Source organism: Verruconis gallopava (assembly GCF_000836295.1).
Source record: "Verruconis gallopava strain CBS 43764 unplaced genomic scaffold supercont1.6, whole genome shotgun sequence".
Lineage (NCBI taxonomy): Eukaryota > Fungi > Ascomycota > Dothideomycetes > Venturiales > Sympoventuriaceae > Verruconis > Verruconis gallopava.
The window spans coordinates 478153-495246 of NW_015622142.1; the positions used below are offsets into that span (position 1 = coordinate 478153).

At 50.1% G+C, this 17094-nt stretch overlaps 8 protein-coding genes across 12 annotated transcripts; 6 read left to right on the forward strand and 2 right to left on the reverse strand.

Moving 5' to 3' along the window:
* Positions 1-458: 458 nt before the first annotated feature.
* PV09_02455 (uncharacterized protein) lies at positions 459-1216 on the forward strand (the record flags this gene model as incomplete). Its single annotated transcript, XM_016355500.1, has 1 exon — positions 459-1216. One exon carries the CDS (start codon positions 459-461, stop codon positions 1179-1181), a length of 723 nt encoding a protein of 240 aa, XP_016216636.1. The 3' UTR covers positions 1182-1216.
* Positions 1217-2338: 1122 nt separating this feature from the next.
* PV09_02456 (uncharacterized protein) lies at positions 2339-4899 on the forward strand. The gene is made up of 3 exons (XM_016355501.1): positions 2339-2934; positions 2992-3873; positions 3929-4899. Exons 1-3 carry the CDS (start codon positions 2833-2835, stop codon positions 4169-4171), a joined length of 1227 nt encoding a protein of 408 aa, XP_016216637.1. The 5' UTR covers positions 2339-2832; the 3' UTR covers positions 4172-4899.
* Positions 4882-6423, reverse strand: PV09_02457 (uncharacterized protein; the record flags this gene model as incomplete). The annotated part of the gene is made up of 1 exon (XM_016355502.1): positions 4882-6423. The coding sequence occupies one exon, from the start codon at positions 6421-6423 to the stop codon at positions 4882-4884; it is 1542 nt and encodes a 513-aa protein (XP_016216638.1).
* Positions 6424-6695: 272 nt separating this feature from the next.
* On the reverse strand, positions 6696-7328 carry PV09_02458 (uncharacterized protein; the record flags this gene model as incomplete). Its single annotated transcript, XM_016355503.1, has 1 exon — positions 6696-7328. The coding sequence occupies one exon, from the start codon at positions 7326-7328 to the stop codon at positions 6696-6698; it is 633 nt and encodes a 210-aa protein (XP_016216639.1).
* Positions 7329-7542: 214 nt separating this feature from the next.
* PV09_02459 lies at positions 7543-10063 on the forward strand. 3 transcript variants are annotated; one of them, XM_016355504.1, is made up of 4 exons: positions 7543-7720; positions 7852-7953; positions 8006-9304; positions 9420-10063. In XM_016355504.1, exons 1-4 carry the CDS (start codon positions 7667-7669, stop codon positions 9702-9704), a joined length of 1740 nt encoding a protein of 579 aa, XP_016216640.1. In that variant the 5' UTR covers positions 7543-7666; the 3' UTR covers positions 9705-10063. The 3 variants fall into 3 exon arrangements, with proteins under 3 accessions (XP_016216640.1, XP_016216641.1, XP_016216642.1); XM_016355505.1 differs by having other exon boundaries at positions 7543-7953; XM_016355506.1 differs by having other exon boundaries at positions 8006-10063.
* A 157-nt stretch (positions 10064-10220) lies between these two features.
* On the forward strand, positions 10221-13134 carry PV09_02460. Of its 3 annotated transcripts, XM_016355508.1 has the most exons (4): positions 10221-10424; positions 10492-11393; positions 11444-12713; positions 12771-13134. In XM_016355508.1, exons 1-3 carry the CDS (start codon positions 10316-10318, stop codon positions 12617-12619), a joined length of 2187 nt encoding a protein of 728 aa, XP_016216644.1. In that variant the 5' UTR covers positions 10221-10315; the 3' UTR covers positions 12620-12713; positions 12771-13134. The 3 variants fall into 3 exon arrangements, with proteins under 3 accessions (XP_016216644.1, XP_016216643.1, XP_016216645.1); XM_016355507.1 differs by having other exon boundaries at positions 11444-13134; XM_016355509.1 differs by lacking the exon at positions 10221-10424 and having other exon boundaries at positions 10450-11393; positions 11444-13134.
* A 743-nt stretch (positions 13135-13877) lies between these two features.
* On the forward strand, positions 13878-15902 carry PV09_02461 (uncharacterized protein). The gene has a single exon (XM_016355510.1). It carries the CDS (start codon positions 14410-14412, stop codon positions 15505-15507), a length of 1098 nt encoding a protein of 365 aa, XP_016216646.1. The 5' UTR covers positions 13878-14409; the 3' UTR covers positions 15508-15902.
* PV09_02462 (uncharacterized protein) lies at positions 15891-17058 on the forward strand. Its single transcript, XM_016355511.1, has 2 exons — positions 15891-16728; positions 16779-17058. The coding sequence occupies exons 1-2, from the start codon at positions 15951-15953 to the stop codon at positions 16949-16951; spliced, it is 951 nt and encodes a 316-aa protein (XP_016216647.1). The 5' UTR covers positions 15891-15950; the 3' UTR covers positions 16952-17058.
* Positions 17059-17094: the final 36 nt, after the last annotated feature.

Genomic DNA, 17094 nt, shown 5'->3' on the forward strand with positions numbered 1-17094 from the left:
GTAGTGGAAGAATCACCCCTCGTTTTACGTCCTTTTTGTTTCGTAAGTTGAAAGGGATTTGGGGGTGTTGTTCAAAGTGTCTTTAGAAATCCCAACCGATGCAATGTACAGAATCATGATGCGCAATGCATACCTGTGGCGTCATTGGTTAGGGAAATCAGCCAATTCATCAGGATATCAGCTAATCTCGACGGGAAGATCTTGTCTACATTTCAACAAAATGGTATGCTGCCCATTGTGTGTGATGGAGAAAGTGTGTCAAGAGGTCGAAGCGACAAACGTATGTAGTTTATGTGTTTTTGACTTGGCAGGCAGAGCAAGTTCACCTTGTGAGATTCTTGTTCGGACTTCTGTCGCGAATCTCGCTTTCATGACTGTTAACACCCATCGGTTGTCCAAGCGCGTCCGCTCGCATCTGTTTAACCTATGTCGAACCTACAGCGGTAAATCTACAGCAAATGGGTCAATTTCTTGAGCTTCCTGCAGAGATACGGCAGGAGATCTTGCTCTCCGCCCTGCCGGAAAAGATCACGGTTTCGCCCGCCGAAGTGCACCCGATGACAAGATTGTTGCTTATCTGCAAGGTCGTAAAACAAGACGTAGAAGAAATTGCGAAGAAGTTTAGCCCCGAGTACCTTGTCGTGGAACCGAGTCATCTCTGCTGTTTGAAATCACGACGTCCGGCGATGAGTCCGATCGAGTGCGTCACATTGGAAATCTTCTCAGCGGCCACATTGGAGGCCATGACGGGGGCAACCAGCTCATCTGTTTCGAGTTCAGAAATTGGAGATCTGCTGTATCAGTGGAACTTTGCACTTGGAGCAGCGCGCAGCGCTTTCCCAAAGTCGGGCCTCAAACAAATCACTGTTGACCTCACGCCCATTCCTCATTCCTGTCGAGACGAGAGCGATTATTCGATCACTATGGCGGTGAGCCATCCAGCTGTTGCAAATAGAATGTTCAGCATGTGCGAGTCTCAGATTTCTAATCTGATTATCTTCATTTGCACGTATCTTAAGATCACGGCTCAGCGACAGCGACCGAAGCTCCTCGTGACTGGAAAGTTGTCCCTGCAGACGCTTTTCCGAATTCCAACCCTTCTTCAGGACATAGCCCGGATCAGGGAAGAAGGAATTGAAATTAGATTTGATCCGGAATGGATGGATGAATCCAAAGTATGAGAGAATGCTCGAACGTTGCATTCGTGTCTTAGCGTACGTTATAGGACTCGAGCACTTGAAGAAGAGTGTCATTTCTACATCTCAGGTGGCTTGGGCTTTGGTGTTGGACCACGCGAAGAGGTGCGACAAGGGATGACAGTACAGCGCAGAACACGCGGGGAAAAGCAAAGTTATCAGCGAAGAAACCCCCCTGTAATAACGTGGAATGTTTGAAAACCTAGCAATGGATTGTTGGACGGGTTAGGACGAGGAAATACGTAAGGAAGGCAATGCCATATGGTCTCGAGGAGACGAAGCTGGGGCCCCTCCCCTTCCCACTCCCCCGTGGGAACAAAATCAACGACATAATATGAAAGGTGAGAGATGCTACCAGAAAAATGCCAAGACCGCCATGTGCCATTTGCAGTCGGATCGTGCAAAGTGAACCGTGTGCACAAAAGTGTTTAGCATCGCGAGGAGCGTGCATGTGTAGGCGCGACAGACGCGGCAGACGCGACAGACGCCGGGGACGGCTCCCCGCCCTCGTTCTCGTCACCAGCCGCGGTCCCACGCCGCCCACCCGCCGACACGGACCGCCCCCAAAGAAAACCGGCAGGGTTGTGGACGCCGTACGGAGGTACAAGTAAGCAAAACGACAAAGGGCTGGCGCCCGTGCCGCAAGAACACCCGCTCAGCCCTGCACAACAAACAGCCTGTCGTTCTCGGTGTGGACGGCGAATTCACGACTGCGTCCCGACAGTGAAGCGGTGTTGTCCGTGTGCGCGGCGCCGGCAAAAGGCCCAAGATCGCCGAGCTCAGGTTTCGAACCGGCGCACGATTCCGGGACCGTCGTCTGTGTACGGTCCGGAACTGAAGATTACCGTACCGCGCCGTTGCGTAGATACAGTACCGTACCTGTCGTACAGTACCGTACGGCGCGGGACTCGCGCGCGGGCGGTGTTGCGCCAGCAACGAACTTGGACGAGCCGGGCGTAGGGCTGACCAGCCAGCTCTAGCGCTCCGCGCCGGCGTCTGACATCTCTGTTCCTGGGCGCTTCGCACGGCGCTCGCTTTTCGTAGTCCTGGAGCGAGCCAACGGTGTGGCCCCGCCTGTGATTTTCCAGCCCGCCCAGCCAGCCCATCGCCGGCCTCGACGTGACAAACCCTCCCTCGCTCCCCCAAGAGCAGTGCACGACCGGGGTGCCGACGAGCAAGATTCCCGACGCTGACAGACGCTCGCTGCTCCGCTGGCGACCAGCTATTCCTCCCCGTCTTGGATGTCTTGCTCGCCTAACCCGTCGATTGCATATCCCCCGCCTGTCTTACTCGCATTTGCTCCCCTTTTCGGCCGTCACAGGCGTGCCTTGTTGTGCTTGTGCGATTGCGCCTTCGTCACGGCTGCACGTACTAGTAGCTTGCGCTTCGCATCTACCAAGCACCGCCTGCCCTCTGACAGAGCCCGGCGTCCACGCCGCAGTCATATATCGCTGTGGCCCAGACCGATCCTCGGGTTCGCCACGCACATAGCTTCAAAGTATCGCTTTGCTAGACAAGCTCCTCCCGCCAAGGCCACCCTGCGACTTGCGCCTTGCTCCTACACATACCTGCCAATGTGGACGTCACGGCTGAATGCCCGCCTGCCCTCATAGTCCGCCCTCTACCTCTGAGCACCATGGCGCAGGCAGACAGATCGCACGTCCCAGCCTTTGTGCGCATCTGCGGCCCGCCAAACAGTAACTTTTTGGTCGGGTACCCAGGCATATCCGCAACCCTGGTAAGGCGTCAGCTGTATGTCTGTCGACAGCCCCAAGGCTAACAGCACATCGCACAGCCCAGAATAGAAGGCAAGGTCGAGATAAGACCTGCGTCAGGATTCTCTGCTCCCGTCAAAGTGTCCCTCGTCACCATAGCACTTTACCGCCGCGAAACGATTCATCCCTCCGCCGACAACATCAAGAAGCACCTGGCCGCCCCACGCAAAGAGATCACGGACATAGTAGGGAAGGAATTGATGTTGTATCGGTGCAGAGCGGGCGTGGAGTTCGAAAGCGTATTGGCTATGGACCTTCCTTTCGTCATACTCATCCCATTTGGCCGCGGCGGCGAAGAAGTGGCGCGCAGAGTCCCTCCGGCAAGCTTGCAACTGCCAAGTAGGACGGCAGAAACGTGGTACGAGCTTGTGGTAAGCCTGCAGCAGGGCCACGCAGAACAAAGGAAGTTCTCGAGCCCGGTGCCCATTTCGAGGTACGACACGCTCAGCACGTTCGGCATGTACAACCGACCTGAGTCCGCGGAACGAGTATCCGATCACCTCGTCACACTGGGAATATCGTTGCCACGGTGGTCATACGGTCCTCTCGACCCCGTAAGCGTATACATCAAGCTTAGCCCGAACCCTGACTGGATGTCCAAGGCCAAAAAGGTCACGATCAAGAGCATCATGATCAGCATAGACGAGGAAACAATCTACAATCACGAGGGAGACGAACCAACACGTAAAACGAAGACGTTGGCAAAACAAACACAGTCTGTGGGCGTTAAGATGCCTGAAGCCGGCTATTTTACAAACTTAGGTCTCGTGTTTCCGGCCAAAGACCTTAGAGACTCGGATGGCATAATCCCGCGAGGGAAGCGCGAATTTCCAATGTACGCTACCAGCGGCTTCACCACGACGGGCACGCTGTATAAGATCGAGTATTACCTGACGGTGAAGGTACAGTTGAATCAGCTGTAGAGAAATGTGTCCTAAGACTGATCGCATCTTGCAGGCCATCCTAAGTAACGCTAAAGACATCACGCTCAAACAACCGATCGTGGTATGCCCCTTCGACCACGCCAGCTGTCGAGAGGAGATGGAAGCCATAGAACAGGCTGCGAAAGACGCCGTGAATATCAGCCCAGACAACCCGAATCTACCGAAGCCAACGGTGATACGTGCGCACGATCCAGCTGGCCTCAGGATGTTGGGCTTGACCATGGTCGGCTCCGAGAGAAAGATCTTGATTGAGTGAGAAATAGCACCTGGAACGTACGAGGGACACATCGCTCTACACACGCACACACACACACACACAAACACACACACACACACAAAGGAAATGCACAAATACCTATGCCTTCTCCATGGGCCGAATCGGGCCTCTTAAGTCTGGACCAGGTCATGGAACTTTGTTGAAGCCGAGAGCCTGTAATAGCCTCTCATAAGGCTCAAGCATAGCCTCACGTATCCCGACGCGACATCTCGAATCGGATCAACTGAGGTGCGGTTACACCACGCGTGGAAACAGATTGGCATATTCGCTGGAGTCATTTCAGGGATCCGGGATACATACCGCATGATACCACAGCGCGAATTCAATGAGAGGGGCCGGGGAAATACACGGCATGGAGTTTCTTTCTTTCTTTCTTCTTTTTTTTTTAAAAAAAAATTTGTTTTTTCTTTTTTAACCTTCTCTGAAGTGGAGCATCCCTTGTTCTTTTCCTGTTCAAAAAACAAAATCTCAAGACGAAGTGAGACCAAATTCTCGGCATCCGTCGTTCGGAAGACGAGCGGGGGGTGAGGCATTGGAACAGGGGGCGAGCATCCTCTGCACGTACTTTTTCTTAAAAGTTGAGAGGGGTTCGTGTTGGTGGGAGAGGAAAGCGGGAAAGTGAGGTTTGCATAGAATCTGTCGAATCAACGAAGCAATCTGTCTATGTATACCCTCTGGAATAACTAGCGTCATGAAGTAGCTTTTGCACCACTCTTGTCACCGTCCAAGTGCGCGCCAGTGGTCTTTTCAAGGAACCTCTTGGCCTTGTCCATTTCATCCGTCGGCTCCTCGTACCCTTCGACCTTGATATCTTTCAAGCCCAGGTCTTCCTCCTCTTCCTCCGTCCTCTCATAATCCTCAACAGCAATCTGCGGATCCGGTTCCGGCGCCGTGAAGCTCTGGACGTAGCTGCTTGCAAGAGGATCCTGCAGCATGATAGAGAACGGCACGTCGCCGTCGATAGCGCTGTCCAGCTTTCCAAAAAACGCATCCCACCTTGTCTTCTCGTCCACAGGCATGGAGTCTCCGCCTCCGGCATCGGCGTCGAAGATGCTGGACTTCAGGTCATCACGTACCTGGGTCAATAAGCCTTCGATGGTGGTGAATCGGCCGCCGAGGGTACCAGGCTCGACGGATAATTCCAGTTCCGGGCATTTCATCGCGCAGCTCTCGCTCTTCAGGATGTCCCGCGACAGGTCCTCCTTCGTCTTCACGCTCACCGTGATCCTTCGTCCCTTTTCGGGTATTTCGCCGCCCGTCTTGACCTCGTTGCTGCGGTAGCCGCAGTGGTCGCAGACGGTGGACATCAGGACGACTTGCTTGAAGTGCGGAATGTTCACCATCTTCATGTTGGTCGCGCACGGTTTTGTACAGCCCGGGCAAGTGGCGGGGAAGGAATAAACCTGGTTCTCGACGATGTCGTCGTCCACTGTATCTTGGTCGAGTTGTGTTGTGTCGGTTGGCATGGGGGGATACATGGCTTGTGGGTGATATTCCGGACGCATTGATACGCCGTTGACCTCACCATTAGCGTTGGCTGGAGCAGACTGATCGCCCGATCCGAGACCAAGAGCCTCGTTCTGTGCAGGCGTGCGGTTGTAGTCGCGGCGAACGTATTTTCCTGACTTGTCTGATGTAGACGGCTCGATCCAAGAGTTGCCTGCGGGGTCATCGATCGAGATTGTGAAAGGCAGCTTCTCGCCGGCAGCCATGGCCTTGAGATCAACAATGATCTCGTTGATGCGCTCAAACATGGCTGGTGCCACCCCCTTACGATCTTCTTGGCCCTCTTCCAGATCCTGAGCAATCATGCTAAGTATGCCTTCGATGTTGGTCAACTGGCCCCGACCAGGAGGGATCTCCAAGTCCATATCCTCAACCCTGAAGATACACGTGTCGCTCTTGACGATTTGCCTGTTCAAGTCCTCTTGTGTGTCTGGCTTGAATATGTACTTGTGGCCTTGTTGTTGAATTTCGCCAGCTGGCTGGACCTCCGAGTTTCGTAGCCCACAGTGCGGGCACTCAAAGGACATGATGATGATCTCGCGGAAAAAAGGTATTCGTGTGAGAAGAAGTTTCGTGATGCCGTCCTCATGGCAGTTCATGCACAGAGATTCGATCTCATCTACGACCTTGGTTTCGTCGTCGCCGATGTTTTGTGAAGCGGAGGCGACTTTTGCGCCCATATCCTCAAAGAGGTCTTTCGCAGAGCGTAGCTGTGGATTCGCCATGTTGGTGCAAAGATATCGAGTGAGCCGTGCAAAGTTTTGTCGCGCGCAGACTTGTATACGAGTTTATAAGAGGCCCATGTCAAAAAGAACGACAGCACTGCGAGCGTGCACAAAGTTGAGTTTCGTGAGTCGAAATTTTGAGATGACGCTGGAAGGGTCTATTTTGCTGCCCACCTAAACCCTGATCCCTGCCGTTCTCAGCCCTATCGCTTGCCAGTGCTTGATCGTTTGCCATCAGTCTAGGGAAAACCGCTCAAGTTGTCGGCACAAGCTTAGATGCTTTTCATGAGATCCATGAGATCGAGTCCAAATCCTTGGCTCGAATGAGCAGCTTGTTGCTTGCTTCTAGCTAGAATAGCCGACAGGCTATTACCCTTTCCGCTCTTCGTCCTTTTTCGATTGCTTGTCCTTGGAGTCTCAGACGATTTTGAGAGCTCTGCCTCTGCCTGCTCAGGTTTTGATGAGAGTGCTTTCCGCATTGAGGCTTCGTCCGCAGATGTTGGCTCCGCCCCAGACTTCCGCTTCTTCGGCTGATTTGGTAGGGTGTGGAATGCCTTCGCACCACAGCTTGGGCATTCAACAAAGACGCGTTTCTCTGCCGTGGAAGAAATGCGTGTCTGCTTAGACTTTGAGCGTCTCCTACTCTCGACCCTCAACGAGGTGGCCAAAGAGGGGAAGCCGCATGAAGCACATACGTCCAAGTGTCTATCCTTGGGAATCGATAGTGTCGTATAGTGAGCCTTTTCATCATTGCTCAATTCTTGAGCAGCGTTCGAGCTTATACGTCCACTCACCAGTCCATCAATACGAGCTTGAAGAAAAGCGGACGTCGATGGAGAAGCTGATGAGACCAACTGTGCAGCGTCATCGAGGTACTTCACCCGGGCAAAGGCCATTCCCGTCATATTTGATGAATGGCAAGACAACGTTCGTCGTTAGTCTAGTAATGGAAGCGAAGGCCTGGTTTTAAGTATTGTCCCAAAAGATGCAAGAGATGCAGGAAATTTCACGACAAGCAACGGACGCTAACGTTCTGTCGGGTCCCGCTTGTGGCTGTTTTTAGTGGTTGATCTCCGCATAAGGTTCTGGAGCTCTGACCATCGAGCAGACAGTCCATTGCCTCACTTTGCATTTTTACATCCAGCCATTCCTGCTGTTTGACTTGTTCAAATCTCTCTCGCTTCCACATATCTAGCCGCCAGAATACTATGTGCTGGCAACGGTGAAGATTAAAGACCTGGAGATGGCCACCACACTGTCAGAAACACAAGGTGTGAGAATTGCTGTCGTCGGTTGTGTAAGGTCCCGGCCAACCCGAACTCAAACCAGAATCTTGTGCGCGATTGCTTTTCTAGCGCATATTATGCGTGGTCTTTTTCTTTTGTTAACCGTCTTTCTCGTGTAAAGCGGCTGCTAACAGCACTTTAGGGCCATGGAGTCCTTAATTCCATCTATGCGTCAGTGGCCGCGTCCGCCGAGCTCAAAGGCTGGGACAGTGTTGATCTGGTCATCATAGGAGGAGATTTTCAGGTAACCCCATGGTCGAATCCTAACAGCTGAGTATCTCTGACTTCTCGTCCAGGCCATTCGGAATGCGCAAGACCTCAACGTTATTTCCATGCCACCGAAGTACCGGGAAATGCATGATTTCCATGAATACTACGCCGGTATTCGCAAAGCCCCATACCTTACAATATACTGTGGAGGTAACCACGAAGCCTCGAACTTCCAATTTGAGTTGTTCTACGGTGGTTGGGTCGCACCGAACATATACTATATGGGAGCTGCCAATGTGCTTCGACTTGGTCCGCTGAGAATAGCTGGGATGAGTGGAATATGGAAAGGCTTTGACTACCGCAAACCACACTATGAGCGATTGCCTTTCACCGATGGAGACATAAAGAGCTTCTACCATCAGCGCGAAATGGACGTTCGTAAACTGTTGCAGATCAGATCACAAGTCGACATTGGGTTGAGTCACGATTGGCCGCTTAAAATTGAATATGCTGGTGATCACGAAACGCTCTTCAAAAAGAAGTCACACTTCAAGGAAGACTCGTTGCAGGGCCAGTTGGGCAGTCCTGCTGCGAAATATGTGCTTGATCGACTTCGTCCCCCGTATTGGTTCAGTGCTCATATGCACGTAAAGTTTGCAGCCATAGTCAATCATCCCGATCCAATTCTGCCAGAAAAGGCGAACGCACAGGAACGACATGAACAAGAAAATCAAACACCTTCACTAGGTAAAAACGACGATGAAATTGACCTCAACATGTTTGAAGACGCTGGGCCTTCTGTGCCAGCAAAGAATGAAGACGAGATCGATTTAGGCTTGGACGAAGACGATGAAGAGACACGAGCAGAGCAGAGCACAAACGGAATGGAGACCCGAGGCACCAAGCGCTCACGATCTCTCGTGAGCGAATCCTCAATACCCGAAGACTTGAGATCGCAGCTTCCAGAATCGTTTTTCAAGTCTAAGCACGATACTATGAAACTTCCGTTTCCTGAAGCAATCACAAACCGAGTAACTCGATTTCTGGCATTGGATAAACCAATGAAGGACCGCGATTTTTTGCAGTTACTCCAGGTTGAACCGCTACTCCCTAGCGAGACTCCTATGCGGCGACCATTTCGACTGGAGTACGATCCCGAATGGCTTGCTATAACTCGTACATTTGCTATTACGGAGCCATTAGTTTTGGGTGACCCTACGGCGCAAGTTCCACGAGACAAGGGAGAGGCTGTATATCAGCCACTCATAGCTGATGCTTCAGAGTGGGTCAAAGAAAATATCATTGAGAATCCTGATGTGGACCTCTTCATACCGGAAAATTTTGAGCAAACTGCACCGGTTTTTGACCCAAAGAAGGGTGATAAGGTAGGGGAAATAATTTGATACAGATATGCCAATGGATTTTCCAAATCTATTGGAGAAAGACCCGGTCTCCAACCCCTGAACAGGCTATAGAAAAGCTGACGTTCGTGTTCCATAGGTTCCTGGTCAACCGAAGGAGTATCCCAATCCACAGACGGCACGCTTTTGTGACATGCTCAAGATACCCAACCCCTTCAATATTAGTTCCAAAGAAGCAAATGCGAGGCAGAAAGCTGGCCCGCGACCTGAGCCATCGTTTCGTGGTCGCGGAGGAGGTCGTGGTTCCAGAGGAGGTCGGGGAAGTAGAGGTGGACGTGTTAGTGGTGCTGCTGACCATGGCGAAGGTTCTGGGGGTCGTGGCCGAGGTCGCGGTCGCGGTAGAGGCCGCGGGCGCGGTGGATGAACTATTTTGGATTATATGCTCACGCTGGTATCGATTATTCGATTCATCAGGTGCTCAGGTTTTGCCCTGCTGAGATATTTTTTCACTGGATTGGACGGCCTGCTTTCAAGGTTGCTTCGTGAGAATACTCTCAGCTCTAAGTGGGTTCTCATTCCTTATCGGAAATTATTTTTGTGCCTACATCGACAACAAGCTACCGCTAGAGTGGCGTATCAGCACAGAAGTCGAGACAAGGCATATATAGAATTTCAAACCTGGGGAGGCCGGATGAAGCTTTGAGGAGTTGGCTACGATGAGTAAATGTTAGAGGTCTGTTCCTCAACTTAAGAAGCAGAAAAATAACGTGGAAATCCCTGATATTTACGGCACCAGCAATCTTTTCTTTCACTGCACTCTCTACATCTCCTTTTCGTGAAGTGGCTGGTTCTCCAGACTTAAGTGACATTATGTAAGCAGGGCTCAACCTCAAATTTGCGGGGTTGGGAATTTTCCTGCCCATCTTTCTCCTTGCACCTTACAACCTCAACGTTCCCTTGCATTCTCTGGGTATTGTACAGCGAAGAAAGCTCAAGAGAAAGAGGCCGCCACATTGAGCAATTCCGCACTCAAGGATGAACGGCGAACTGAGCGACAGCGCAACCAGTCCGCAGAGTGCGGGCCATAAGCGGAAGGGCTCCGCGAACGAGAATCCACATCAACAGGTTAAAAAGCGAAGCAGATGTAAGCCTCCAATCGAATGCTATCTATTCTATTCATGAGTCAATTCTGACGACGGTTGTGCATATAGATATCTCCATCGCATGCAATGAATGTAAGAGAAGGAAAATCAAGTGCAATGGCCAAACTCCTTGTCATCGATGCGGCAACCTCAGCCTCGAGTGCGTGTACGCGCCTAACTGCTGCAATGGCTTCAAGGACTCCGAGGAGTTCAAGCAAATGTCAGCTCATCTACAGTCACTGCAGCAGCAGGTTGACACGCTGTATTCGAACTTGAGTTCTCTTCGGAATCAGATCGACATGCAGGGCATGCCTCCCATGGCAAGTAGCCCTTACAGCCAACATACGCCATATCAGCGTCCCATGTCCATAGGATCAGGTGGTAGCTTTGCACAACCCGGCCGACAACTACCAAAGCACCCTGAATTCAGGGGACCAACGAGCGCGGTTTTTAATTTGGGCGTAGCAAAGAGCAGCCTTCAGCATATGGGCATTACTGGTGGTGAGGATGGACCGGAAGAAGGCTTGACGACGCAAGATGTCACGCCGTCAGCAACACCACCTCCTATGATACAACCGGATCTTCCAAAGAGTCTGCATGCGGATAAAGATGCCATATGGTCGTTGAACAAAGACGAGGCCGTGAGGTTGATTCACGTTTGGCAAGATGAAATGGGTACCATGTATCCAATTGTTGATATTGACCGTCTGATCCGCCACACACATCTCTTGTTTACTTTCATGGAAGCCGCCAGACGAAGCGGACTCATGGAAGCCAGCCTCCCCGGTGCAGATGCTATTCATGACGACCAAACAAATTGTTTAAAACTCATTGTCGCCATCGCACTCACACTGGAAGGAAGTGGAAAAAGTGATTTAGGTAGAAGATTATGGGACTGTGTGAAGGCGTCAATTGAGACGATTAGCTTTAATCCTCCGGATGTCAAAGGTTTACAGATGCTCGTGCTTGCGGTAAGACTTTTTGCTTGATTGGCGCGAAAGAAAGGCTCATCATACAATAGGCGATGTATCACTTCCACTGTGATGACGAAAGTTTAGCATGGAGGTTAACAGGCAATGCCGCACGTATGGCCATGGAACTTGGTCTGCATAGGCATGAGACTTATACGACAATTTTCAGTACAGACGCAGAACGTAATGCAGCTACGATTCTCTTCTGGTCCATCTATGTTCTAGATCGTCGCTGGAGCTTTGGTACTGGCATGCCTTTCGCTCTTCAGGATGCTGACATAGACCCTCTTCTCCAGAAGCCAGACGCACCTACGCCCTACCTCATGGCTATGGTTGCCTATAGCCAGCTAGGCTCCAAAGTCTGGCAACGTGTGGCCAACAATGACGCTAACAGAGCACCGCTGAGCAGCGAGGAAATGGGCTATCTCGATTATCAAATTATGCAGTGGCATCGCACGCTACCAGAATCACTTACATACATAGCACCTGGTACTGCGCTCAATGAGAGCCATCTTAGTCGTAGCGATCAACGTCTGCGCATTAACATGTACTGCCGCATGAACCAAATGCGCATCCTCATTTACAGGCCAGTTCTACATTCTGCAACCTCAATTAGCGAAAACATGCGCGAAGCACAACAAGCTGTTGAGGTGGCGAAGGACACCATTCGAGTCGTGAAACGCATGGATGAAACAACAGATCTGTATCGCAGCCAGCAAGTCATGTTTAACTACTTTCTCGTTCAGGCGCTTGCCGTGCTCTTCTTAGCTGTAGCACATGCACCAGCACAGTTCAGCAGTCGGTGCAGGGATGAGTTCTACATGGCTCTTGACCTTGTGAGGGGCATGACAGCACACTCTTACGTCTCGAAGCGCTTGTGGAAAACAATCCGTGGTCTCAAGGAAATAGGTCCCAAGCTCGGTTTGAATATGCGCAACCCAGCTGTTGACTCGGCAGATCCTCACTCTTCTGCTGCAGTGGCTATGGTTGGTCTTGCTGGCAATCCAATGGACGAAATTTCATTATTTGCGGGTCAGAATGGTCTGAACGATAGTCCTAATGGGATGGCTAACGACTTGACCAACCTTTTTGAAGCTGCTGGTAATTATGGTAGTGGACTAATAGGAAATGGATACAGCGAAGTAAGCGGAAATGGTGGGGAGGGTTTGGCAAGTGCATTTGGGCATCAGGATGAATTGTCTAAAATATTGAGGGACTTGTTCTGACGGTTCAGTTCCGCCACAAAGTAGGTGGCGGAACAAATTATCCTGAAATTTTCTATGCAAGCACATGCATATATGAGTGTACAGTTTTGAAGCAGTGCGGTTGGCCCACAAGACATTTCATCCATGGCGTTCAACCGCTGATGGCTTTCAGGTGCTGCATGATGCGATTGATGCAACTTCAAGATGACAATCAAGTCCGACGACGGAACTAATCTGAAAAATTGAATTATGCCTGCGTAGTGATTTACCATAGCGGGTACACAGCAACGTCTAATTTAAAGTCCTAGTCTTCCTTACCACCCTCTCTGAATGATATTCCTGTCGCACAGGTCTATCTTCGGATGTTTTAGAAAATTTGATATCGCCGTTGAGATATCGCTAAGTGGTACCTCGCATTAAATCCTCTTCTATCCCCATGGCGCTAGGAAGTCCTGGTTCATCCAGCCCCGAAAATGGAGAAAGTCCGAGGTAGTCTAATACTTGAATTGAGAATAGAGAATGATATTGAAGTTGTGGACCAGAATTGCTGGTTAGAACAGCACTACGGCGGTCGACTTCGGTGCAAATACGACTATAAAGCTCAGATACAATATTAATTATCCAGTACTGCTTCGAAAGTTCGATCTCTAGAATAACATGATGGATCCCTTTGAGGATGAATTAGGTGGAATCGACCAGAGTTAATCTCCATATAATCTGCGGATGTACAGAACGACCTTAAGACTAGCCTTAAGTCGGTTGTGTGAAGTCTACTTTCAGTAGACACAGTAACTCAAGCAAAATAGCATCAGTTTCGACTCTTCTTCGCTAAGTGCGTACAATACCAAGACATTAATCGATGACTGCACTTCAGCTACACGTTCAGAGGATCAATTTACATCAAATTCAACTTGGAGTGCTTCTTCTTGACACCAAATCCTGAGCATGTATATGTGAAACGCAACAAAATCAGCACCAATAACTAAACGTCGAAGGGGCAAGCAATTCACGAAGAACTTCGGAGAGAAAGGAAATTGGAAAGAGAACTTAGGAAATGGAGATCTTGAGCTTGTAAATAGTCGCATACGGTTCTTGTATTTCAGCAAAGATCTTTGCAAGTCGTGCTAGGTCGCGCAAGGATGTTCTGTCAAAGGACATCTGGGTAAGTTAACGTCAGAGAGAGGTGTTAGATAAAGTTATCTGTCACGTGACTGCCAAGCCCTGGTCAACTTCCTTAAGTGGAACCACGCCGCGATCGCTTAATCATTGGCAAAAGGACCACGACACTAATGACACTGTCAGATTTCATAGAAATCCCGGCCACGGATTACAGGGAAGAGCTGATCTTGTGTATCGCGTTCCCAAACAGCACTATATCCTCTCTCCCACAAGCACTACACGAACGCGTACCCCTCTCCCCTTGAGCAACCGATCATACGCTGATCGCACAGCCCAGCCAGCCAGGCGCAATATCACTTCAAGCTCGCATTCACCGGAAGGAGGCTGCACCAAGCAACGACGACACAATGACTTCTGGTCTAATGAGGGCCTAGACATCTTCAACAGCCATCATAGATCAATCTCCACATCATCAGCCCAGTTCTCTCTTGACTCAGAAGACCTTTGTTGTCGAGCTTGCCCCGCATCCCCGCCATCGTCTCCGTCGCCGCAGCTGCAAGATTTCGCAACATCTCATTTGCGACTCCGGAAAGGACACATAGTGAAGCTTTAAGGTTAGCTACAGGCCTGCAGCGCTTCGCAGTTCTACTCTCAGCTCCCGCTTGCTACGGCAGGCGCGAACATTCGACAACATGTCGTCATCCTCCCAAATTGCTGAGACCTGGATCTCGCAGTTCTGCTCCCTGCTTGGCCATGAATACTTTGCAGAGGTCTCGGAAGACTTCATTGAAGATGATTTCAACCTCACTGGCCTGCCTGCGCAAGTGCCTATGTACAAGGAAGCACTCGAACTTATCCTCGATGTTGAGCCGGAAGAGGATGAAGAGGACGTGGAAGAAGAAGATGAAGAGATCTCAGAGGACGATGATGGCAGGGCTTACAGGAGAAGTACTAGGCATATGCGGATGGCCAGCGATGCTAGCGTCATCGAGAGCAGCGCCGAACTGCTCTATGGTTTGATACACCAAAGGTACATCACAAGCAGACCGGGCATCCAACAGATGTTGGAGAAATATGAGTTGCAGCATTTCGGCCACTGCCCTCGCGTAAACTGCTGTGGCGCCAAAGTCCTGCCTGTTGGCTTGAGCGACACCCCTGGCCAGGATACAGTAAAACTGTTCTGCCCTAGTTGTCTCGACATTTATACGCCACCGAATTCGCGGTTTCAAACTGTAGACGGTGCCTTTTTCGGTACAACGTTTGGGTGTCTCTTCTTTATGACCTTCCCGGAACTCGACATTAGCATTCCAAAAAATCCAGCAGCGGAATCATCTACAGCGAACGCGAACTCAGAGTCATCAAAAACAGAGTCTGCGAGCGTCGCAACTATCTCGGTTAACACATCAGGGACGAGCAAAAGACTCCCACCACAGCCCACAAACATTAATGGAATTGCAACAGAAAACCTAGCGCCAGGTCTTGGAGAAGGAAGGATATATGAACCAAGGATTTATGGCTTTAAGGTTAGCACTAGAGCACGCAGTGGCCCGCGAATGAGATGGCTTAGAGAAAAGCCCACGGATATCAACGAGCTGGACGAGGCGCGATGGTATCACGAAGAATTGGAAGGAGATGCTGCAGAGGGCGATGACGCAGCGATAGCATCAGATACAATGACTCAAAAAGCCAAAAGAATGAAGGCCGCACGGAAAGGAAGATTACGGCTCAATGGTACTTCGGGCTCGAGAAACGGAGGGAGCCCCATGGAAGTTGTGAATGACGGCGGGTAGGTTTGTTTAAATACTCGTAACGAACCTGACGACGACGGAACGAGCGAAATATGAAATAGTCAAAGATTCCGTGTGGTTGAATGATGTGTGCGGCATCATTTGCATCTGCATGGTGTTAGAACGTCAGGAGAGGGCATTTTTGGTCTTGGTTCATCTATCCGGCATACATAGCTTTTTGTTTATTTTACTGGCTGATGTCTATCTCATCCGAACAACCGTTCCTTTTGCGACAGTGGTTCACGCAAAGAGCTAGCTGGTCTCATCCTCCAAAGGGACTGCTTTTCCGAGAAAGCTGTCACATGATTTCACAACTCCTCCCTTTTCCCTCTTTCTGGAGCTTTTTTCCGTAGATCCACTTCTACATATTTTTCTTCTCCTTTAAATGTGAGCTATACCTTTTGGCTCTTGCTGGATGACCATTGCTACTAATCATTAAGCTCAAAATGTCTATCGCAAGCGCAAATCAAACGATCAACTGGTGCCCACCCGTCCATCGAAATGTATCGCCATCAAATAATCCTATCAATGTTACGCTCAGTCCTGGATTTGTTGTCCTCATTACGGGTTCATCGCGTGGAATTGGTCTCGCAACGGCGATCGCATATGCGAAAGCCGGTGCTTCGGCAATAATGCTCACTGGCCGCAACAAGGACGCCCTGAACTCTGCAAAAAAGCAAGTATTGGAGACTGCAGCCCTTGTAGATAAGGTGCAAGGCATGCAAGTAGAGACATTCGCGTGCGACGTCTGCTCAGAAGAAGACACCAGGTCCATTGCTAATTATATACAAGCGAAATATGGAAAACTAGACGCACTTATTCTCAATGCAGGCAAAGCAAATGGGCTGGTGAGAGATGCAGATGGCAACATGGACTGGCCACACGATGCAAGTGCCTTGGATCTATCCGATTTCAGGCAGACCTTCGAAGTAAACTTCTTTTCAGGCGTTGTGGCCATAAAGTACTTCATCCCTTTAATTCAAGCTGCAGCGTCCGGTAGCCCGAAGAGTATTATATGGATTACAAGCAGCTCAATTCACCATTATGATCCTAAATTCATGGCAATGGGTTACTCATTGAGTAAGTTCGCAGCTGCTAGATTTGTGGAGTATGTGCATGAAGCACATAAGGACAAGGGCGTGACGACTTTTGGCATACAGCCGGGTAGCGTCATGACAGATATGAGCAAATATCAGTTACCGGAGGGTAAAGGATGGGAAAAAAGTAAGTCATTGCGTATTTTGCTTTAGATTTGTGGGTAGTGACAAGCGTAGTCTTGATCGATAACGTGAATTTGGGCGGTGCGTTGTGTGTATGGCTTACCAAAGAGAGAAGAGAGTGGCTGAGCGGCCGATGGGTTGACGCACGATGGGATACCGATGAACTCGAGAGGCGAAAGGAGGATATTCTTACCAAGAACTTGTTGAAGTTTAGAATGACGGCCTGAGCTCAATTGCTGCGATTTTATCGCGAGTTTGCCATTTATTCAAAATTGAAAAACGTTTGCCTTTGATTTGGCAGCAAAAGAGCATATACCCCACATCGAGATGCCATGACAACATATATCATTTTTGGTATGTTTCGAAAAAA